The 24568-nt window shown below is 52.3% G+C and overlaps 1 protein-coding gene across 1 annotated transcript in view; it reads left to right on the forward strand.

Annotated features, from left to right (window-relative positions):
- Positions 1 to 24568, forward strand: part of LOC105989332 (chromosome unknown open reading frame, human C9orf171) — a 111907-nt gene that overhangs the window by 85246 nt on the left and 2093 nt on the right. The window contains exons 5-6 of the mRNA XM_013021294.1: positions 343 to 448; positions 2478 to 2579. Of these exons, the coding sequence (XP_012876748.1) occupies positions 343 to 448; positions 2478 to 2579 (208 nt within the window). The remainder of the gene's footprint in view (positions 1 to 342; positions 449 to 2477; positions 2580 to 24568) is intronic.

Raw genomic sequence — 24568 nt, forward strand, 5'->3', positions numbered from 1 at the left:
CACTTTGCCTGGCAGATGCAAACAAAACAAAACCAAAAGAAAAAAACATGAGATCCTCTCTCAAAAGTAAGTTAAGCCATGAAAGGGATGGGGGTGTGCTTCAAGGGCAGCACGCATGCCTAGTAAGCATGCGGCCCGGGTTCCAGCCTCCCGGAAGGTGTGTCAGGGGGGCTTTGCTCTCTGCTGCTCTGCTCGTAGGCACGTGTTTGCTGAACCACTCATGCACGTGCCCTGCCTCTGTCAAGATTTTGGGTGCTGGCCAGAGCCTGGCACAATCTTGCGGGGAGGAGGCCTGACCTTCCTTTCTCGGCCTCTAACCCTGCCTGGCCTTGCCTCCCCCAGGCCGTCGACACCCTTCTTCGATCTGCTTCAGCATCGCTACCAGCAACTGTGGGTGCAGGAGCAGAAGGCCACGCAGGCAGCCATCAAGCTGGAGAAGAAGCAGAAGGTAACCACCCCAGCCCCAGGGCCGGCGGCTGCGGAGGGGAGATGCGAGCTGGCTGGCACCACACTCCACACTTGTGTCTAGCCGCTGTGGTGTCTTGTGTCCAGCTAGGAATCCATCAGGTATTACTGTGTCTGGCCTATGAAGATGGTCAATTTGTAGACTGGACTGCCCCAGTCTCAGGGGTAACATGTCCCTATTGTAGGTCTGTACACTGCTGCCAGGGTACCCCGGATTTTAGATGCAGTGACCCCAAATGAAGTTCCTGTGATCACCACCATTCAAAGGCCACTCTGTTCAAAGCCTGGAGCCCAGCCAGGCACCGGTGGTTCATGCCTATAATCCTGGCTACTCAGGAGGCTGAGATTTGTAGATCATAGTTCAAAGCCAGCCTGGGCAAAAAAGTCCATGAGACTCTTATCTCCATAAACCACCAGAAAACCAGAAGTGGTGCTGTGGCTCAAGTGGTAGAGCGCTCGCCTTGAGCTGAAGAGCTGAGGGACAGTGCCCAGGCCCAGAGTTCAAGCCCCACAACCAACAAAAAAAAAAAAAGCCTGGAGCCCTTTCCCAGCAGGGGGAATGGACGTGTGACTGGCTCTCAAGTCTACAGCCCAGCTGGCCAGCTGTGGGCTAGAAGGTTTCTCTACTTTGGTAGTTTCCATACTGTTTGAGAGGGCTTGTAAATTATTCCCATGCATAGTCAATAGTGGCTCACACTCTAATCCTAGCTACTCAGGAGTCGAGAACTGAGAATCCTGCTTAGAAGCCAGCCAGGCAGACAAATCCATGAGACTCTTATTTTCAATTAACCAGCAAAGAGCCAGAAGGAAGAGGGAGAGAATGCAGTCATAAAACTCAATGCCTATCCTATGAAATTACAGAAATGGAGGGGAAGAGTGGGGCTTGGGCGCATTGGGGAGAACAATGGAAGGGGTGACATGGATCAAGATGCATGGTCTTCATAAACTGATTTTGTTGAGTGGTAACTCCTTTGTACAACTACTTAAAGATAATTTAAAATATAATTAAAATGTTAAAGCCGCAAGTGGAGGTATGGCTCAAGTGGTAGAGTGCCAGCCTTGAGCAGGGAGCCGGAGGGGGCTTCATGAGAGCACAGGCCGAGTTGATGGTGATGATGATGATGATGATGATGGTGGTGGTGGTGGTGGTGGTGGTGATGGAACTGATGAACAAATCAGTAAAGAGTTGGTGACGTGATGTGTTTATCTGGCTCACCGGACCAGGAGGAACTTGTGCTCATTTTGGTTGGTTTAGCTGTGGACGGCAGTCCTGCGCGCATGCTCAGTCAGCCGGCCTGCTGTCACACCTCAGGCTCCACAGCCGTTGAGACATCTGTTCCAGCTAGCTCTGAAGGTCATTTGGGGTCAGGTTCTAGGGGCCTCAGTGATCCTGAATGAACCCTGTCCGCCTCCTCGCCACACCATCCTCGCATGAGAGCAGAGGCTGCTCCCTCTGAATCTGAGGGCCACAGCTCAGTCTTCAGCAGTCCCCGGGAGCTCTAGGACTTGCATTATGGGCTTGTAGAGAGCTGTTAGTGGGCACGGAGCATATGAGGTAGAGTGAGCCCCCTGGAGAGACCTCACACGTCTCTGTGCCTGGGTGGGCCTCCTCTGTGGGCCAGCTGTGGGAGGAACCCAAACCCCACATTTTCATCACTCAAACATGGTGGAGACCCTGTGAGTTTCAGTTCTGTTGGTCTCTGAGGGGAAGTTCAAGGATGACAGGATTTCTTCCCTGCTCTGGGAGCTGCTGCTTGGCCCCAAGCAGGGTCCCCAAATGTCCTAGGGCACACCGGAAACCAGGATCTCATGGCCAGGGAATCCTATGAACCCCTATCCCCACCTCACCCCCCAGCCCACAAGCAGCCTCCTGGGGCCAGATGAGGGGAAGACCGTTGTTAAACATCCTCCGAGAACGAGCAGGAGCAGGAGGGAAGAGGCCCCGCGGTCCCCCGTTCATTGCCTGGGCTTCCACAGCCAGGGGAGGCTCTCACCTATGTGATCGCCCACAGGTGGTCCTGGGGAAGCTGTACGACACCCGGAGCAGCCATCTGCGGAAGTACAAGCCCCCCGTGAAGCTGGACAGCCTCTGGCACATGCCTCACTTCCAGAAGGTCAGTGTCTCCTTCGCGGTCGCCGTCCTGCACCGGAAGTTCCGCTGGTCCTCCAGCCATTGGGTGAAAGAGACAATGGTGGCAGTGATCACGGCTGACACTTTCTGGGAGCTTCCTAGGTGCCAGGCACGGAGCCCTCTTCACTCAGACTCTTCTTATACACAGCTGCAGCACCCGCCTATTGGGCACAGGAGGAAACAGGGCCAGTAGTGGGCACTGGCAGGGCCACTGGCTGATCCTAGCCACCTCACCTCAGAGCTGGGTATCAGTCCACCCAGGGCAGAGGCTGTCTGGATCCAATCTCCCTTCTGCATGGACAGGATTACAGATGCAATCACATGCAGGCTTATGGATGCAGTCACATGCAGGATTACAGATGCAATCAATCACCTGCAGGCTCTGGACTCAGGGATGTAGACAGCCCTGTGCCCACCTTGTGGTGCTGGCCTAGGGAAAGAGGAGCAAATGTCTGTGGGTGACTGGTGTATGTGCATAGCATACAACCAGAGGGACCGGGCCGTGCTCTGGCATGGGAGCTGAGCCTCTGTTCCTCTGGCTCTGTTGTTCTGTAGCACCCAGGGCAGGTCAGCAACTTTCAGCAGGGAGAAGGCAGTGTGGGAGGCAGCCAGCATCGCCAGAATGAAGGGGGCCACCTGTGCCCAAATCGGGGAGAAGGAGCCGCTGTAGCAGGCCACGAGGGACTTGCCTGGTCCCAGGAAGCCAGCTGCATGAGGTAGACAGAGAGACAGACAGACAGACAGACAAGACAGCCTGGCTGCTGTGTCGTGTGCATTGAAATACACGGTAGACACTGAAGGGGCTACTGCCTTCCTGAGCCTAATGCACTTGAACAAGCTTGGCTGGAAACCCGCCTCCCGCCCCCCATGGGTGGCCTCTATGTCCTCCTGCCCAAGTGGCCTCTCAGCATATGTCAGTGACCATGTGCCCTGCCGCCCGTCAGCCCGGCTGCCTCTGCGATCACAGCAAATGTCACGGAAAGAACATGAGCGAGCGCGTTCCGGAGGCCGTGGGGTCACCGCCATGCTGTCACTTCATAGCACCTCACCTCCTCCCTCCTCCCTCCCATTTCTCTGGCTCGCTCAACCTCCTGCCTGCCTCTGTGTGTGTGTGTGTGTGTGTGTGTGTGTGTGTGCATATGCACACATATGTGCATCCGTGCCTGCGTGTAAGCCTGGGGATTGAACTCAGGGCCTAGGTGCTGTCCGTTCACTTTTATCTCAAGGCTGGAGCTTTACTACTTGAACCATAGCTCCATTTCTGGCTTTTTAGTGGTTATTTGTAGATAAGAGTCTCTTGAATGTCTTGAATTTGTCTTCCTGGGCTGGCTTTGAACCAGCCTCCTGAGTAGCTAGGATTACAGGCATGAGCCACTGGCGCCCGGCCATTCTGCCTTTTAAAAACACATCAGCCCGTCTGCCCACCCTGGTCCTCTCCAGCCCTCAGCAGCCCACAGTCTCCTCCCTGGATCCCCATCTGTGGTCCTGCAAGGGTACCGCCCAGCCTGGCTCCAGTGGGGACTCTGGGCTCCCGGGCACTCCATTATGGGATGTCAGGAAGGAATGCCAAACAGGAGAAGTTTGCAGAGGCCCCGCTGTGGGCCAAGGGCTGGCACACTGGGGCCCTGGCTAGGAGAGCAGAAGGAACACCCCCTATGGGAAGCAGATCCAGGGGGAGTTGGGGGCTCCAAACCCCAGGGTCTCCTACAGCTCCTTCCCTCCAGGAGCCCTCCCTCCTCAGCACCAAAGGGTTCCTTTCTCCCTGTCATGCGCTTAGCCATTCTGTGATGAACCCATCCATCAGGGATACTTCCCGGTGTCCCCAGCGAAGTGTGAACCCGCAAGGACCAGGCCTGCCAGGGTGCTTAACTCAGAGGAGGCAGTCACTAAACATCTGGAATGAATGAATGCATGAATGAATGGCCAGCACTGCCCAGAATGACCACAAGATTTTATAGGCTGCCACAGACTGACCCCTTGGCTCCCCAAATGCCTAAGCACTTCCCACCACAGATGGGGGCCAAGGGGGGTGGGTGGACTCAGAAGCTCAGCCAGTGCCTACGTGGGGCAGCTGCTCCCCTTCAGCTCAGGAAGGCCCAGGAGGGGCTTTGTCTGGGTCTTGTGCTGCCCCTGGCCCTATTATGGAGAAGAAAAAAACAAAACAAAACAAAAAAAAACAAGGCTTCCAAAAAAAGTTGCACATGTCACAGTGATGGATATGCTAAGTGGACTCTCCCCGCTCGCGAACAGATGTCGGCGCTGAACTCTGTCAGAAATAATTAAACACCTTTCACACCGAAAAGCAGCAGGCAGGGCAGCCGCCACCCTGTGGGCCGGGTCACCATGACGGGCGGGGTAGGACCCCAGCCCGCCCCCCCCCGCCCCTGAGGTGGACAAGATGGGCACCAGGCGGGGCTGGCACCGCTGTGAAGGTGGACTAGGTGTCGAGTCTAGTCCTCTTGTGGGCAGTGTGTGCTGAGGGCTGCAGGTCAGGGTGGTGGCGGGGAGGGGTGGGGCTTGCCTGCGCCTGGGAGTGAACCCCCAGGGTCAGCCAGAGGGGGGTCAGATTGGCATCTGCCCTTTCCTGCCTGTCCTGTGATTCACCTCCTCCCCGGCAGGGCAGCTTAGGAGGGTTTGAAGAGGGCGTGGGAGTACCCTGCTCAGCAGGCAGCTGGCCCACAAGAAGCCACCAATGAATGGCAGCTGCCAAGTGGGTGGTGGTGCCGATCATTCATTCATTCATCACTCACTCATTCATTCATAAGTATCTCTCCCTCACACACACAGCCGCATCGCTGGAGGGATGGTTTGAAAAAGCCCATTCCTAGGTGAGATGTTAAAATGGTCAGGGGACATTAAGCTTAGCTGGCACCCCCACTTTTGGGATATGGAGACCATGCCCATAGTGACACCCCTATTTCCCATCACCCCAGGGTAGGCTGGCGTGCCCTGTTCACGTGCTCTCCCCAGATCAACTGTCTGCCTCACTGGACCTGAGGAGAGGGGTGATTATGGATTATGGATACAGATCTCTCTTTTGTTGTTACTGAGCCCTTTCTGAAGTCACACGGTCGCTGGTCAGTCTTCCCACCCTAAGACACAGAGGCCAGTAAAAGCCAGGACTTGGGCCTGTAGTGAAGGACTCCACTGAACATCGCTGCGGGAGAACCTGGGCTGTGCAACCCCGGCTGGCCAGAGCACCGTCTACCTTGGTGTGTCTGTGTCACACTTCCGATGTTTGGAGGCTCCCCACATCCTGTGGTGCTGGGTGAAGCGGGGTGTTCTCCCTTTCTCTCACAAGCTTTCTGGCAAGGTTTGGATGTGAGCAATAAGCACATATATCTTTTATAAAAACCAGCCACACTATTTTACAAATATTTTAGCTGGAATCTGGGCATGGGTGGCTCACACCTGTAATTCTAGCTACTCAATAGGCTGAGATCTGAGGATCACAGTTCAAAGCCAGCCCTAGCAGGAAAGTCTATAAGACTCTTATCTCCATTAAACCACCAGTGGCACTGTGGCTCCAGTGGTAGAGCGCTCACTTTGAGCTGAAGAGCTGAGGGACAGACAGCACCCAGGCCCAGCATTTAAACCCCACGACTGACACACACAAAAAAAAAATTTTTAACCTAGCCTGGAAGTGCATGCCTGTAATCCCAGTACTCAGGAGGAGCATGAGTTTGACACTCATCTCTTTTTTTTTTATTATTGTGAGAATACTGTACAGAGGAATTACAATTACATGGGCAAGATAATGAGTACATGTCTTATCAAGCATTGTTGCCTCCTCTTTGTTTCCCCTTCCCATCCCTTCCCATCCTCCACCCACCTCCCCTCACCACATCCTTCCTCCCCCCCACCAAAGTTGTAAAGTTCGTTTTTTGACATAACAACTTGTACATCTCATTGTTGCAATGGGTCCACCTGTATCCCTAGTTAAATGATTTGTTTTTGTCCTTCCCCTCCACAAATTATACCAACATCAAATACAGTGAAAGCAGGGGTCATACTGTGGGGGAGGGGCATACAAAGCAACATAGAAATCATCTTATAAATATGTTAGAAACAATTGTATGAAAGAAAAAAAACATTTAAATACTTATCTTGGGGTTCATTCCCCTAACATCAACTTATCTGACCTTTTCTGCTTGACTCAGACATATACTAGTTATTGCAAATAAGGGAAACCATGGGACCTATGTTTCTTTGGGCCTGGCTTTCTTCACTTAATATAATTTTTTCAGGGGCTGGGAAGGTGGCTCAGTGGTAGAATGCTTGCCTTGCATGCCTGAGGCCCTGGGTTCAATTTCTCAGTACCACATACGCAGAAAAAGCTGGAAGTGACGCTGTGGCTTAAGTGGTAGAACGCTGGCCTTCAGCACCAAGAGGCTGGAGGACAGTGCCCAGGCCCTGAGTTCAAGCTCCAGAAGCAGCAAAAAAAATAGATAGATATATAGATAGATATAGATATAGATAGATAGTTTTTTCCAAGTCTTTCCATTTCCTGACAAATGGGGCGATGTCGTTCTCTTCAGGTCCTATGAATCTTTCGCCTTTCACTCTATCTCTTAAAAAGAAAGAGGAGGGCTTTAGAGGACAGAGTCGGCACTCTTCCCCCAGGTCCACCCCCTTTGAGACAATTCTTCCTGTTATCTCAGAATACTGGTGTGCTTTAGGCCACACTTGGTTTCTCGTGGTCGTTTGTGTCAGGCCTGAGGGTCAAGCAGACATTGCTGGGCCTGCTGGCTTCTGGAGGCTGGATCATTTTTTGGCCAAGTCCAAGTTAGAATTGCCAGTCCAGTGATCCGTGCGGAAGGGGCTTTGCCCAAGCACCTGCCGGCGCCCCCTGCACCACCCCCTCCGCCCTTCCCACAGCTGGGGTCTCCCTGCAGCACGGGTCCCACCGACATTTCATAGTCGTTCAGTCACTAAAGTATGAACAAATTGACTATATTTTCACTTGGCTTTTGGTTTTAGCTCTACTGCTTTAGAATAATGGCCCAGGCTATTAGGCTAACAGCTAGATTTACAAGCTCGTGTGCTCTGAGCGCGCCTCTCTCTGTGGAAGACTAACCCTGCCTCGGGTCTCCTGGGCCCCTGGCTTCCTAACAGGAGCTGGAGATGGAGGAGGAAAAAAGAATCTATCAGCAGCCAGCCAAGCAGCGACACCCAGAGAAGCAGCTGATTAGTGAAAGCTGCTGAATCTAAGAAAAAGGATTTTCTCCACCACCTTTGAACTCTCTGACAAATCATAGCTGGCTAGAAAGTTAACCCTCTGTTACACCCCAGAACGGCTCCACCCCACTGCCTGGCCTCTGCAACCCCAGAGTCACGCTTTCCAGCTCCACAGGGGGCGGAAGGACAGATGCCAGATCACCTGCCCTCCCCAGGCCGGGGAGGGGCTGCTGGTGTATTTTAAGAACCCGTCTCTTTGGCATTGGAATTCAACTCCTGCAGGGTTGCTTGGGAGAGGGCTGGAGCGCTGGCGCAGATGTGTCACACTCAGAACGGGGGGGGGGGGGGCAGGGAGACGATGGGAGGAAGAATGGGGCTGGCGTCCCTCCCTAAGGACAGGTACCCCATTATAAACCCACCGCTGCCCGGTGCTGACTCACCCGCGCAGGAGCAGGGGCTTCGCTGGCTTTACGTAACCCACCACCTCGGGGCTGCCTGCTCAGGGGGTGACATTGCTGCTCCAGAGCTAGCAAGGCACAAACAGCCAGAGCTGGAGGTGTGGGGATGGGAAACGCAGGCAGGAGTTGTGCAGGGGTGCGGCCGAGGGAAAGAGAGAGGCAAGTTCCTGGAGTAGTGGAGAAGTCTCGAGGTGTCTGCGGCGGCACTGGTCAGGCTGACGCTTGGAGCTGGCCAGGCGGGCACTGTTCAGCCCACCCCTTACCCCCGCCAACTCCCAAGGTCCCCCCCCCACACACACATAGGAAAATAGTCCCATAGTTGTGTGCAAAACCTACCAGAAAATGGTGTCGAACCGCTTGCTTTAGTATCATGCCAGTTCCCTGATGCCTAACTTCCAAGGACCTTGTTGAAGTCCCCCTGGAGTCCCTCATCTCCCCCGTGTTCCCGGACCCCATGGTGAGTGCAGCCAGCAGCAAGCCATGAGATAAACCGCCCAGCGCGGCTTCCCAGGACAAACGGGGCTCATGGAACAGCAGGTGAAGTGCATCACAACATGACAGGATCACCGGCTTCCCTCGGAGAGAGTGGCAAGGCCCACTACACCAGGGAACAACCCTGGGGAAGAAGGAAGATGCTAGAAGTGTCTAGACTAGTCCTTTCCTCTGCTCAAAGAAGTCCCAGGAAATGGTGTTCTAGAGCAACACAAGCAAATGTGGGTAGTTGGATCAAAGGCCTTCAGCCAGAAGCACCGAGGGAGAGAGTGGCTGTGAGGATGGGCCTCCCAGGTGGCCGCTGTGACAAGGACATCCACTGTCCATCCCGAGCCTTCCCAGACGCTGGCCTGGGCCGCTGGTACATCTCTGTGTTAGAAGGAAGAGGAAAGCGAGGGAGGGGAGGGGAGAGGAAAGGAGGGGAGGGGAAAAGACAGGAAGAGAAGGGAGGGGAGGGGAGAGGAAAGGGGAGAGAAAAGAAAGGAAATGAAAGCAAAGCAAAAGAAAGAAAGCTCAAGCCCCAGCTCCTGGCCAGCAGGTGGCTGAGGTCAGGGACCAGTGGAAGGGGAGGGAAAGGAAGGGCGGTCGGTGGCGAGGGCTTGATGGGTGTCCAGAGGGTCGTGGCCAGCCCTGTTTGGCTGATTTAAGCCTTTACAATAAACCACACACTTCCCACAGCCCTGAAAACCATTAGACCCTGATAAACTCCCCAGCATCTTTGAAATTGGAGTTTGGCCTCAAGGCTAAAGAGGAGGAGGCCGTTGGCTCCACATACAGCCTTGCTGTGTTGGAAATGGGAGGCAGACAGAGACAAAGACAGAGCTGGGAGGGGGCAGGGGGGGGCTGAGTCTGCACACACACACACAGGCTTTCACAGACAGCCTGCCTCGGCCTCTACATCTGCTAAATGGGCATACACAGGCGTAACCAGCCGAACAGGTACAACCTTGCGGAGAAAATGCTTGGCCCAAATCTGTCAAGAGGACAGTCGGCTGCAGGATCTGTGGATGAGAGGAGGCCTGGATTCTTGCTTGGTCATACCCAGGATCCTCTGAGGATCACAGGTGTCAAATGGAGGCACAGTGGCTCACACCCATAATCCTAGCTACTCAGGAGGCTGAGATCTGAGGGTCCAGGTTCAAAGCCAGCCCAGACAGGAAAGTTCATGAGACTCTGATCTCCAGTGAACGAGTGAAAAGCCAGGAGTAGAATTGTGGCTTGAGTGGTAGAGCACCAGCCCTGAACAGAAAAAGCTAAGTGGTAGTGCCTGGGCTCTGAGTTCAAGCTCCATACAAAAAGAAAAGAAAAAGCTAAGCAAGAATGAGAGGTCCTGAATTTAAGTCCTGATACCTGCACAGATAAAAACCAAAACAGATTCCCATCCAAAAGCCTGACCGGGCCTGGAGCAGCCAAAGCTGCACTTTGGGGCACAGGTGCTCGTCTACACACGTGCTGATGGTGTACTTGAGCCACTATGATGAACTACTAAGGCTAGATGGCTTCTGCAACAGACATATATTCTTGTGGTGCTGGAATGAGAAGTTCAAAATCAAGTTGCCGGTGTGGTGGGTTTGGAGGGACTGTCCTCCTGGTTCACCATCCGCTGTCCGGTCACTATCCTTGTGGTGGGAGAAATGATGTCTCCAGTGTCTCTCTTTCTAAGGGCACTTACTCCTCATCCAACCCTGACTACCTTCTGAAGGCCTGGACATCAGTACATCAATGCCACTGGGAGGGATTTACATGGTTGATTTTGGAGTTTTTTTGGGGGGGTGGCAGGTAGGTGGACACATTTAGTCCAAATCAGGCTCCATTTGTCTCTTGCTTGTATTTCCTGCTTCTGGGTGGTGTGTGTGTGTGTGTGTGTGTGTGTGTGTGTGTGTGTGTGTGTGTGTGTGTGTGTGTGTGTTGTCTGTCTGTCTGTCCGTCCTAGGGACCTGGGCACTGTCCCTAAGCTTCTTTTTGATCTAGGTTTGAGCCACAGCACCACTTCTAGCATTTTCTGTGTAATTCATTGGAAATCACAGTCTCATAGGCTTTCCTTCCCTGGGTTGACTTTCAACTGCAGTCCTCAGATCTCAGCCTCCTGAGTAGCTAGGATGAGAGGCATGGGCCATGGGCATCTGGCTGTATTAACTGCTTCTGGAACCCTGTACAATTAATTTCTGGCTCTCCCTTCTACAAGACAGTCCAAGGAAACCACAAAGCCAGAAGTCGGAGGTGCTTTCAGGAACAAGCTGAAGTTGAGGCTGGCTGCCAGTATTAGTAGCAACAATGGCAACAACCATACAGGGCTTGAGTGCTGCTCTGGGTGCCAGGGACCACACCAGGCGCTCGGCAGTGACCCGGTGATGGGTAGGAGTTCACTTCCAAGGTGAGAAATTAAGGCCCATCATCACTCAGCTGCCAAGTGCTAGGGCCAAGATTGCAACTCAGCTCTATCTGATGCAAAAACCTGCATTCCTGACCATAGAGTACGTGGTGCCACCACCCTGTCCGTTGAGAGAAGACCCGCTGGAAATTGCTCCTATGTACTCCGTGTGGTGGAAAACTGAGCGGCTCAACTTAGGGGCTCAAAAGTCTCCACACTTGGGCTGGGAAGGTGGCTTAGTGGTAGAGCGCTTGCCTTGCATGCCTGAGGCCCTGGGTTCGATTCCTCAGCACCACATAAGCAAAAAGAAAAAACAGCCAGAAGTGGCGCTGTGGCTCAAATGGTAGAGTGCTAGCCTTGAGCTGAAGAGCTGAGGGACAGCGCCCAGGCCCAGAGTTCAGGCCCCACAACTGGACCAAAAAAAAAAAAAAAGTCTCTACACTTGACTTGAGGTGGTGTCTCTTCTACACGCCATCTTATTTCATATCATGTACCACCCATGGGAACCTTCAGATCACTTGAAAGAGGCCAGGGTGCCGCTGCTGGGGGGAACAGAGCACCGCGTCCACTCAATGTCTCGGCTGGGCAAAGCAGATAGAGAGGGTTATTGGCATGCCTGGGACTCACATGCATTTCTAGCGGTACTATTGTCTCATCACAAGATCCTAACCCATCAATCCATCTGTCCCCCCACCCATCCATCCATCCATCTACTCACCTATGCACCCATTCATCCTTGTCTGAACCCATCCATTCATCCAGCCATCGTATCTATCGGTCCAAAAGGCCAGCATCCATCCAGCATCCTGGCCTTAGGCATCCATTCATCTTTCTCTCCGTGCATCATCCACCCATTCAGCAATGCATGTATCCATCATCCACGTATCCACTCATCCACCTCTCCATCCATCCACTTACCTATGCATCCACTCATCTGTCTCTCCAGCCAACTAGCAGTCCATCCAGTCACCAGTCCATGTATCCATCTGTCCATCCTTCCATCCATCCATTTATTCATCCACCCATCTACCTATGCATCCATTTATCTCTCTTCCCATCCATCTATCTCCATCCATCCAGTCCATATATCCACTTATTCATTTGTCCATCCATTCATCCACTTGATTATGCATCTATTCATCTGTCTCTCCATTCATCTAGCCAGCCAACAGTCCATGCATGCATGCATCATCCATCTACTTATGCATCTATTTATCTGTCTCTCCATTCATCCACCTGTCTCCATCATCCATCAATCTATGTATGCACCCATCCTTCTAACCATCCATCTATTGTTCCAGCATCCATCCATTCACTCATCCACCCACCCATCCACCCATGCATGTATCCCTCTGTCAGCTCCCTTTATGTTTGTCCACCCAAGATCTCTTCAGTGTCTACTCAGGGTCCCTAACAGTAGAGTTACTCCAAGACTCCTGCCTGCTGACGTGTCACCCATTCTTCCACTCCTACTTATGACCTGGCAGGATCTACTTGTCGACCTCCACCAAGATGCCAGGAAAATCCATCTTGATCACTACTCCAGAAAGACAAAGGGGGAATAATAACATCAACCCCACTTCAATACACCCCATTCCTGTGGGCCGAGACCCTATCCTCTAATGTTGCCTCAGCTACCTGCAGTAATGCCGACTCTCCTGCATCCTATCTGAATAGGAAACAGCACCGCTGGTGCGCACCATGCAAACACTACAGCAAAGGACTTCATTTGCAACAGAGCACAAAATCAAAGACTCTGTCAACCGAGCAACCACGCACCTGGATAACCACCTTCTGCTACCTGTGCAAGCCCTGTCAGGAAATTTCCAGAGAAAATAATTAAGGAATCCCCATGGTCTGAGCTCTGCAGCCCGGTCTGGAGCTCTGGAGTTAGACGCTCACTGGGGATCGGGTCACCCTCCAGCCCGCTCCTTCGTGGAAATGAGTGGGGTTGGTTTGAACACGCTGGCTGGTGCGGCTCCCTGCCCTGGCAGGCTCTAGAACTCCCCTCCAGCGTGGCGTGGGAAGCCGGCCCCGACTGCCAAAGAAACGTAGGCAGTAAATGAGATCGCGGCTTTGTGGATGGGGTGAGGCTCATATACAAATGTATGGACTTCTCTGAGATCTCATGGGCTCCAATTAATATTTACCATGGTACACACAAAACCCAACAGCTCTCAGCGCCGGGGCCTCCCCGTAGCAGCTCTGTGTGCCAGTGGCGGGAGGCCCACCAGGGGCTTAGCCTGCCATTTACACGACTGGGAGCTTTTGTTTTATGTTTTTTCTTATTCCAGGATGGGGTTTTGAATTCAAGGTCTGGATGCTGGTTCTGAGCCTTTTCACTCAAGGCTGGCACTCTTTCGCATGAATCTCACAGTTCTGCTTCCAACCTTTTGGTGGTTGCTTGGAGATAAGACTTTCCTGCCTGAGCAGGCCTTGAACAATCCTAGATGTCAGCCTCCTAAGTAGCTAAAATTGCAGGTGTGAGCCCCAGGCGCCTGGCTTAGCGGTGTCTTCTTAATGGGACGATAGGATTTGTGATCAGGGTGCTCAGTACCATTAGCTCTGCTGGGCCCAGATCCCTGGGCTTCCCCTTCACAGACACCCTTCGGCAGTGCCTCCATCCATACACGGCTTCCTCTCAGTCCCTTAGCTCTCACTTGAGCTTAAAGAGAAGAAAAGTCATCTTTTCAGCCAGACACAGTAGCTCACACCTATAGTCTCAGCTACCCAGGAGGCTGAGATCTGAGGATTGCCATTTGAAGCCAGCCCAGGCAGGAAAGCCCATGAGACTCTATCTCAGAATAACCACTAAAACCCCCAAAATGGAGCTGTGATTCAAGTGGTAGAGCACTAGCCTTGAGCAAAAAATTCTCAGGGACTGCACCCAAGCCCCGAGTCCAAGCCCCAGTAACCCCTCCCCTCACACACACACACACACACACACACACCAAGTCATGTTTCTAAGTTGGACAGGTAGGCTATGGCAAAGGTTCAGGGCACCCCGCTGAGCCCCTCCAACTGGACCCCGCTCCTGGGAGAATAGAACCCGGCACACTGCTGTCATCTGGGCTTGGAAGATGGGGACACACACTCCCTCGCTTGCAGTCAGCTTGTCACCCAGTTTGTTGACACCACCCTTGAAAACAGGCCTCTCTGCGGTGGTGAAGGCTGTGCCTTTGAAAGGTGGAACATCTGGAACCCAGAGGCGTCCCCAGGCCTCTGTCCCGTCACTCGGTGAGGACCAGGGGTGCAGCCGGGCGAGGCGGTCCGAAGCGCCCCTCACCTGGCCCTCCGGTGTACCACCTCCAATTAAATCAAAACGGTTTGTTTTTAATGGTCTTTTACACTGACAAGTGGGCGATCATTCTGGACCCACTAGCTGTCAGGGAGCCGAGGCAAATCCTCCGTTGATAATGCCCAACGCTTCCAATTAGGAGCCGGGGCCGCTCCTGGCGCGCTAACGATTCCCCAGCCGCGCCCCGGGTCCCTTTGGCACTGGCTGTTTCTTCTGCCTCCTCCACCGCAAATTACTGACACAAAACGGAAGGCCCCGCGTCTCCTCCGCCACGCCAGGCCCGGGCCCTGTTGGGTTTAATGAGCCGATGGAAGTTTCGCAGCTCCAGCGTTAAATTCTTTTCTTGTTTGACAGCTGCTCGGCTAAGGCAAGTGTTGACCTTATAAAAGATTTAGTGTTTCTCATTATTTTCTGTCAAGCTTCACAAGTGATGGCTGGGCGGTGATCATTTACATCCTGGGGTGGGTGGGTGGGTGGGTGCCAGCATGTGTGTGTGTGTGTGTGAGAGAGAGAGAGAGAGAGAGACGCACAGGGTGCAAGGTAGAGATGGGGCCAGGAGGGGCCTTACTCCCTCTGGGTCATATCCAGTCCCCTTACACAGCAGCTTCTTCCAGAATGTCATTTGTCTTGGGCTGAGATGTCTTAAAGATGCCAGGCCACGATGATGAATGCTTTGTGGGTTTTTGTTGCGTCGAGCTGGAGGTACTGAGAAAGGGCAGAGCCACCGGAGCCCTTTGGGACCAAAGCTGGGAGAAAGGCCCCTCCATGCCAGGCTGGGGGCCCAGGATGGCCTCGGGGTCACACATAAGATCTCCATTCACAGGGGATCCTCTGTCCTTACAGACAACGGGCCCCAGGTCAGTGTATCTGGCCAGCTGCCTGCCCAAACTGTGTACAAAAAAAGGAAGGCTCTTGAAAGCAGAACTATTGCCAGGCACTGATAGTCACATCTGTAATCCCAGCTACCCAGGAGGCTGAGATGCGAAGATTGTGGTTCGAAGCCAGATATATGCGACTTGTATCGCCCATTAGCCGGCCAAACACCGTTAAGTGGAGATGTGGCTCAACTGGTAGAGCACCAGCCTTGAGGGAAAACGCCAAGCAAGAATGTAAAGCTGTGGGTTCAAGCCCCAGTATGAGCACTAAATTTAAAAAAATATAATAATAATAACAATAAGCCCTCTTAAAGGAAATGACTGTCACCAAGTATTCTCTCTTGAGATGATTACAGGAGCGTCTGTTCGTCCCGGTTCTGTTCCAACACCCATGTGAAACTGGAGCAGATGTATAACAAGGCCCAGGGGAGTCTGCGTGGAAGGCTCTCGGGCCACCGCTGCCCTCCTTGCACCTTGTTGTTTCTGTGATCTCCTCTCTCCCCTCTCGCCTGCCATCAGATGCAGGCGGCCTGAAGAAGGGCAGTCTGTCCTCATGGACACTCATGGAGACACGGTTTTGATCTCTTAGAGGGAGACAATATAAATGAATTATTATGTGGCCTTTACTATTTATTTCTTTGTGTGCTGCATTAAAATGAGATTTATCCAGGCACCGGTGGCTCATGGCCGTAATCCTGGCTACTCAGGAGGCTGACATCTGAGGATTGGGGTTCAAAGCCAGCAGCCCAGGCAGACAAGCCTGGAAAACTCTGACCTCTAATTAATTAGCAAAATAGGAAGTGGCTCAAGTAGTAGAGCACCAGCCTTGCATGAAGAAAGTGGAGTAAGAGTTTAGGCCCTGAGTTCAGGCCCCAGTATTGGTATGTGTGTACGTGTGCACACATACAAACACACACACAACAAGATACAGGCAATGCTTTGATTTTTAGGAGGATTGCAATTAATAGGCATGACATTTTTTGGGGGGGTCCGGTCATGGGGCCTGAACTCTGGGCCTGGGTGCTGTCCCTCAGCTCTTCAGCTCAAGGCGAGCGCTCTACCACTTGAGCCACAGTGCTACTTCCAGCTTTTTTTTTTCTTTTTTTTTTTTTTTTTTGCTTATGTGGTGCTGAGGAATCGAACCCAGGGCCTCATGCATGCAAGGCAAGCACTTTACCACTGAGCCACCTTCCCAGCCCCAGGCATGAGATTTTTTTAAGTATGAGATTTATATATAAAAGGAAGTAAAGTATGAATTACCAAAGAAAAACATATAATTCAGACTCCACCAAAATTAAAAACTTTGTGTTCCAAAGAATATTATCAGCTGGGCGCCGGTGGCTCACGTCTATAATCCTAGCTACTCAGGAAGCTGAGATCTGAGGATCATGGTTCAAAGCCAATCCCAGGCAGGAGTGAGACTCTTATCGCCAATAAACCACCAGAAAACCAGAAGTGGCACCGTGGCTCAAGCAGTAGAGCACTCGCCTTGAGCTGAAGAGCGCAGGGACAGCGCCCAAGCCCAGAGTTCAAGCCCCATGACCAACAACAACATTAAAAAAAAAAAAAAGGGGCTGGGAAGGGGGCTTAGTGGTAGAGTGTTTGCCTAGCATGCATGAAGCCCTGGGTTCAATTCCTCAGTACCACATACACAGAAAAAGCCAGAAGTGGTGCTGTGGCTCAAGTGGTAGAGTGCTAGCCTTGAGCAAAAGCAGCTCAGGCTCTGAGTTCAAGTGCTAGGACTGTTAAAAAAAATATTATTGAAACAGTAAGAAGCAGACTTACAGAGAGGAAGGAAATGTCTGCAGTTTCTGTGTTGGTAGTGGGACCCATACAAATGGATATTCAAGAAATATTCTTACAATTCAGAACGAGGGGGTAAATATCCCAGTTTCCAAGTGGGTAAGTTATCTTAACAGACATCGCTCCAAAGATAACATACATGTTGCACTAAGCACTTGAAAGGTGTTCTGCCCTACTGGCCATGAGGGAAATGCAAATCAAAACCTCAGCCAGGCACTGGTGGCTCACACCTGTAATCCTAGCTACACCGCAGGCTGAGATCTGAGGATCGCAGCTTGAAGTCAGCCCAGGCAAGAAGTCTAAGAGACTCTTACCTCTCCATAACTACCAAAACAAAAACCAGAAGTAGCACTTGGCTCAATGGTAAAGCACTAACCTTGAGCAAAAGAAGCTCAGGGATAGAACCCAAGCCTTGAGTTCAAGCCCTAGAACTTGTGGGAGTAAAATGAAGGAGGGGTAACAAGTTTGACAAGAAATGTACCACTACAATGTTACTGTAACCCCTTTGTATATCACCTTGACAATAAAATCAAATTAAAAAACAGTGAGGGTTGGGAAGGTGGCTCAGTGGTAAAGTGCTTGCCTAGCATGTGTGAAGCCCTGGATTCAATTCCTCAGTACCACAGACACAGAAAAAGCTGGAAGTGGTGCTGTGGCTCAAGTGGTAGAGAGCTAACCTTGAGCAAAAGAAGCTCACAGACAGTGTCCAGACCCTGAGTGCAAGCCACAGGACACACACACACACACACACACACAGTGAGATACCAATTTAAACCTACCAGGGTATCTAAAATTAAAAAGATAATCACAAGTGCTGCAAGGATGTAGAGAAACAGGATCACCCAGGCAGTAAAAAAAATAAAATAAAAATAGACACAAGCACTTTTAAAAATACTTTGGCAGTTCTTATTTCTAAACAGAGTCTCCTATGGTCTAGAAATTCCATGAATAGATATATACTCAAGAGAAATGAAGTTGGTACCCATAATCCTAGCTACCCAAGAAGCTGAAATCCAGAGAATGCAGTTTGAGGCCAGCTCAGAATACTAGCTCAGAAATGACTAGCAAAAATTAAGGATGAAAGTGTGGTTCCGGTGGTCAAGGACCACAGCTCCAGTGAGGCCCTGGATTTTACACTTCAATACAGCCAAAAAGAAAAAAAAAAAAGAGCAAATGTATACCCACACGATGATATATACACAAATGTTGCTAGCAGAAAAACAAAACTGACAACTCTGTGTGTACAAAAGACAGGTCACTTGAGGAAAAAGAAACAGCCCCCCGAGGGGCTGGGAAGGTGGCTCAGTGGTAGAGCACTTGCCTTGCATGCATGAGGCCCTGGGTTCGATTCCTCAGCACCACGTAAGCAAAAAGAAAAAAGCCGGAAGTGGCGCTGTGGCTCAAATGGTAGAGCACTCGCCTTGAGCTGAAGAGCTGAGGGACAGCACCCAGGCCCAGAGTTCAGGCCCCATGACCAGACCCAAAAAAAAAAGAAAAGAAAAAAAAATAGCCCCCTGAGTGGGAAGAGCCGGGGGTGAGCCGGGCCTGGGGCGGGGGCTCAGATGATGGGTGGGGAGTGCCCTCTACTCCCCATCCATTCTGCCACTCGTTTGCATGGTGAGCCTCAGCTCAGACACCCACACCCGCACCTAGCCCTCCTATTGGAATTGGTGTCCCCCAGTATTTATCCACCACAGCTTTGTAGCACACCGTGGAGCCTTGGGATGGTCTGGAGGCGTGGCCTGCCCGCTAGGCATAGCAAATTGATTCTCATTTCCAAAAAGAACAAAGGAGCCAGACAAGCTGGTGGCTCATGCCTGTAATCGTAATTACTCAGGAAGCTGAGATCTGAGGATTGAGATTCATAGCCAACTCAGACAGAAAGTCCATAAGACTCTTTTTTGTTGTTGGTCATGGGGCTTGAACTCTGGGCCTGGGTGCTGTCCCAGAGCTCATCAGCTCAAGGCGAGCACTCTATCACTTGAGCCACAGTGCCACTTCCGGTTTTCTGGTGTTAATTGGAGATAAGAGTCTCACAGACTTGGGCTGGGAAGGTGGCTCAGTGGTAGAGCACTTGCCTTGCATGCATGAGGCCCTGGATTCGATTCCTCAGCACCACATAAGCAAAAAGAAAAAAAAGCCAGAAGTGGCACTGTGGCTCAAGTGGTAGAGCGCTAGCCTTGAGCTGAAGAGCTGAGGGACAGTGTCCAGGCCCAGAGTTCAGGCCCCACGACCGGACCCAAAATAAAAAAGAGTCTCATGGACTTTCCTGCCCAGGCTGGCTTTGAACTGCAATCCTCAGATCTCAGCCTCCTGAGTCGCTAGGATTACAGGCATGAGCCACCAGCGCCCAGGTTCCATGGGACTCTTATCTCCAACTAACCAGCAAAAGGCCAGAGGTAGAGCTGTGGCTCAAGTGGTAGAGCACCTTTCTTAAGTGAAATAAACAAGCGAAGGTGTGTAGACCTGAGTTCAAGTTCTGATACCAACATGCATGCACCCCCCCCCACACACACACACACATGCACATCCTTGTTTCCTGTGCCCAGTCAACCAGTGAACACAGACCTGGCTTCCTCTTCTGGCTTCTCTGCTGTGCCACCTAGGCTGGTGTCTTAACCTCTCTGAACTTCAGTACTTCTCTTGGTCCCTCACCAATCTGTGCTTAGGGACTGGTGTTCCCCTCCACTCCCCTGGCCCAGCCTGTTGGTCAAGGTGGGACCAAGCACCATTTTTATAGCCAGCCTTAAGATATGGCCCACGGGGGGCGGGGCCGGAGAGAGGGGGACAACCACACAGTTTGTGCAGTGTGGGTTTGAGCGTGCATTACAGCTACAGCGTGCGTGCAGTGAGGGTCAGGCTCCAAGTCCCGTGTGCCATCTATTTTCAGACCTCGGAGAAATTAGAGACAGTAGCAGAATAGCAATTTCGGGGACCAGATGTCTGGGGAGAGATTGTTACCCTCATTAATTACTTAAAGTACAACCTGCTACATGAGAGCGGGGAATCCAGCCTGCCCTCCCACCAGGCCGGCCGCGTTTGTGTTCACCTGGGGCCTCTGACCTCCAGCTGCCCTGAACTTGACAGAAATTACCGACCTGGGGCTGATCTGTAATTTTCAAGTGTCTCTCATTAGAGGAGACAGCCCCCTCCATCTTCTACAGAAAACCTCTCCCAGGCTCCAAGCACTTGTCACTTTAAAAAAAAAAAACTACACTCAAATCTCTGGGGCTGTCATTTTTTTTCTCTCCTAAGCTTTTTGGCAGGTTCTTCTTCTGTTTTCCTTTCCTCCTCTTTTCTTTTTTTAAATCTGGCTGCTTTGCCGGCAAGCCTTCCCTTTGTCTTCTCTGTCCCCAGACCTTGTGGGCCAGAGGCCACAGAAAGGCTGCTGACTCTGCCTTGGAATGGCATTTGCCTGGTGTTTGTGTGTTTGGTGTACTTGGGTTTTGAACTCAGCCCCTTGCATACTAAGCAGGTGCTCTACCACTTGAGCCATACATTTATGCATCCTCTTTTTGTTGTTGTTGTTGGTTGTGGGGCTGAACTCTGGGCCTGGCCGCTGTCCCTCAGCTCTTCAGCTCAAGGCGAGCGTTCTACCACTTGAGCCACAGCACCACTTGCTGCTTTTTCTGCTTATGTGGTGCTGAGGAATCAAACCCAGGGCCTCATGCATGCGAGATATGAGCACTGTACCACTGAGCCACCTTCCCAGGCCCTGTGCATTCTCTTTTTGCCCTGGGTTAGCTGGAATAGTGATCCTCCTATCTCTGCCTCTAAACTAGCTGGGACTACAGGCACGTGTCACTATGTCCAGCTCCTTTTCCTAGCCATCATGTACACACACACACACACACACACTTCATACTCAGATCCTTCCATGTATCTCTAACAAGGACGTCCAAGCAGCTGGCCAGCCTGTCCTGGAGATCAGGCTCCAGACAAACCCACTCCCTTCCCTGTGAGCAGTCTACGGCTGTGGCTGTAGCCAAGGCCTCTAGCTGAAGGAATAGAAAGCAAGCGAAAGGGAAGAAAAAGCAAACTGTCACCCCGCGTGGGCTTTCCCTGCCACAGCCTCTGCTCGCTCCAGTGTGAGCCTCGCACTGCCACAGTCTACACCTTACCCGCCACCGGCACAACCACAGGGCGTTCACCTTCACCAACCGCAGCACCGGCTGGCGGACTCAGACCCCACACTCCAGAAAGTGAAGTCTTGCAGCAAAGAGACCCAGTGCTAAGCATGGTGTCGCTCAGGCAGCAGAGCAACTGCGTACCAAATAGGAAGCTCTGACCAAAGCCCAGCACAAAAAAACAGATGGAGAGGCTCCGGGCTAAGCAGACAGCTTCAAGGAGACAGTGAAGTTAGGGGACATGATAAATGTCTGAGGAAGAGCTAAGGATTGTAAACGATGGAGACCCGGCTCACTGGAAATGCACGCGAAAGCCTGGAATCCTAGACGTCTGGAGGCTGAGAGCTGAAAAATCTCAGTTCAAAGCCAGCCCGAGCAGGAAGGTCTGTGAGACTCTTTTCTCAATTAGCCAGCCAAATGCCAGAAATGGTGCTGTGGCTTATGTGGTAGAGCACCAGCCTTGATCTTGTGTACACAAGGCCCTAGTTCAAGCCCCAGTACCAGCACACGAACAAACGAAAAATCATAAAAGAAGGAAGGGAGGGAGAGAAGAAGTAAGGAAAGAAGATGGAAAGATGGAAGAAGGAAGGAAGGAGGGAAGAAGGAAGGAAGGCGGGAAGGGTGAAGGAGGATGGCAGGCAGGCAGGCAGGCACTGATGCTCTCCAGTGTGTCTGCAAGTGGAGTCCCAGGCTGCAGTTCTAGGGCGAAGGTGGAGACCCGTGGAGCACAGAGCACAGTGCTTTGAGCACAGGGCCGGCTGTGGGCCTCAGCTCAGCCCAGACTCACCAGGGCTCTGGTCCACCTTTGGGCCAAGTCTCTCCTGAGATCTGGTGCCGCTCACCGCCCAGCCTGGCCTTGCTGTTCCCCGCCACACTGGCTTGCTTTCCTTCCTCTGATTTGCCCGGATTCCTCCCAACCCCTGGGACATATTTTCCTCTTCCTTTCCCCCAAGCACGTTTTCCCATGCTCTCTAGAGAACCTGCCTGCTCTCCATAAAAACAGATTGCTCCAGTCCATGATTCCATGATCTGTGTATGTACACGTGTGCATGCATGCACACGTGCACACATACATGTTGGTACCGGAATTTGAACTCACAGCCTCATGCTCTTACTTAATTTTTTCATTCAAGGCTGGTGTTCTACCACTTACACTATATCCCCACTTCTGGCTTTTTGTTTGTTAATTGGAGGTAAAAAGTCTCATGGACTTTCCTGCCCAGGCTGGCTTTGAACCAGGATCATCAGATCTCAGCCTCTTGAGTGCTAAGATTACAGGCATGAACTACCTACACCTGTCTGTCCACAGTCGTAATACAGTGGCTCTGACACAATTAACATCCACCCATTGTGTGTTTCCTGTGTATAGTCCCTGCTGCGCGTGACGTGGCCTCTGCCACTGGGCCAGGGCCTCTCCCGTGTCTCCGGAGTATGGCCCTTTCCTGTGCAGTGCTATTTCAACCTGGGCCATGCTCCCCGGCTTCAAGCCGGACTGGAGCCTTCACCGGCCTGCCCAGCCCCGGGGCTGCATGCCGGCCGTTTACCTCCATCGACCTTCGAGTGCTCAGAGCTCTGCTCGGCAGAGCTGTCTCCTGCCAAAGCTCCATGCGGCTTCCTAGCTCCAGGCAGAGACAGACTGCAGATGGCTTAATTTAGAAGCATCTCGGAAGGAATTCCTTCTTCGTAGCTCTTCATCCTTGGACTCCGGGGCGCTGCAGGTCGTGATCATGTGGGGCTCCTCACGTGTGGCTCTGCAGAGTGCATGCAGGCAGGAGGGTGGACAGGAGCCACGGCTAGCTGCCTGCGGCCTCCCCTTGACCTGTGAGCAAGCCAGCCAACCAGTCAGCTTCATGCTGATTGGGCTCTGGGCCTCAAGTCCCAATGCCCTCACTTTGACCGGTGCGATTGGGGCTATGGCCGAGCCCCAGAGTCTCTGTTTTCCCACCTGAAGAATGGAGACAGCCAGCCCGGCACTGGTGGCTCATGCCTGTAATCCTAGCTACTCAAGCACATGAGATCTGAGGATCGTGGTTCAAAGCCAGCCCAGACAGAAAAACCCATGCAACTCTTATCTCAAATTGACTAGCAAAAAAGCTGGAAGTGGAGCTGTGGCTCAAGTGGTAGAGCACCACCCTTGAGCAAAACAGCTCAGGGGCAGTGCCCAGGCCCTGAGTTCAAGCCCCCGTACCAGCCACTGCCACCAAGGAAAGGAAGAATGGAGGCAGAGGTGCAGCGATGATTGTCTTTTTCCGGTTCTTCTGGGGTACGTAAGCACACCATGGCTGATACCCACAGGGTCTGGTGCCGCTCTGCTGTGGACGAGGAGGGGTGGAGGGAGCAGGCCAGGGCTGCGTGGCCGCCGGTCTTGCAGAGGGGCCCTGTTGCTGCCCTCTGAAGACCGGAAGGGCCCTCCCCCGTGCTCCTGCCCTGGGTCTGGGATTCACGGGTCCGTGGGTGCAGGCAGCCCCAGCCTCCCTGCCCTTTCTGTAGTCCACTCGTGTTGGCTTCCAGGGGAGCCAGTGGCGCCAGGCCCTTTGGTGTCTAGCTCCTGACTGGAAGCCAGGCCAAGCCCAGGAGGCGTGTGACCCCACCCCCACCCCCCATTCTGACTCTGTTTCCCTTCCAAGACCTCAGATCCCAAACCGTCCAGGTCCATTCAAGTCCCAGCTGGACCAGGACACCTCCCCTGATGCCAGGAGAGCGCTGTCCCACTCCTCCATGCGTGTCCTGGCCTGTCCCACCGAGGTCAAGCACTCCTCAGACGCCCGGCTGCGCCTTGGCGAGGCCAAGAATCCCCCCATGTCTGACCCCCAGCAGTGAGAGCTGTGCCCATCCAGGAGCCAGCCGGTGCCTTGGTGCGTCGGGAACAGAGCGGGCGTGTCACCGAGGACACTCCCACCCCCACCTGTAGTAAAAGTGGGAGCTGAGTGCCCCACACACACACACACATACACAAGCTTTACAATGCCTGCGCTAGCTGGGCGGGCAGGTGGACTTCGGTACTCAGTGATGTCATTGAGTAAATCAAGATTGTAGGACATTTTCAGTGAGCCACCCCTCCCTTTCAGCTTTCTGTTGATTAATTGGAGATCAGAGACTCTCAGACTTGTCTTCCCCGCCTGGCTTCCAATCTAAGCCTGCAGTTCTCAGCCTCCGTAGTAGCAAAAGGATTAAACAAACAAACAAACAAGGGATTGCAGGAGTGGTTCAGTTGGTAGAGTGCTAGCAAATGAGCCAGAATATTAGGTACCAAATTTGAGTGCCAGTTTCATACGTAAACAAAAAGAAAAAACACCCAAGTATTCTTTCTTTCTCTTAACTTTTTTTTTATTGTGAAAATACTGTACAGAGGGGTTACAATTACATGGGC

The sequence above is a fragment of the Dipodomys ordii genome, unplaced genomic scaffold (genome assembly GCF_000151885.1).
Source record: "Dipodomys ordii isolate 6190 unplaced genomic scaffold, Dord_2.0 Scaffold55, whole genome shotgun sequence".
Taxonomy (NCBI): Eukaryota; Metazoa; Chordata; class Mammalia; order Rodentia; family Heteromyidae; genus Dipodomys; species Dipodomys ordii.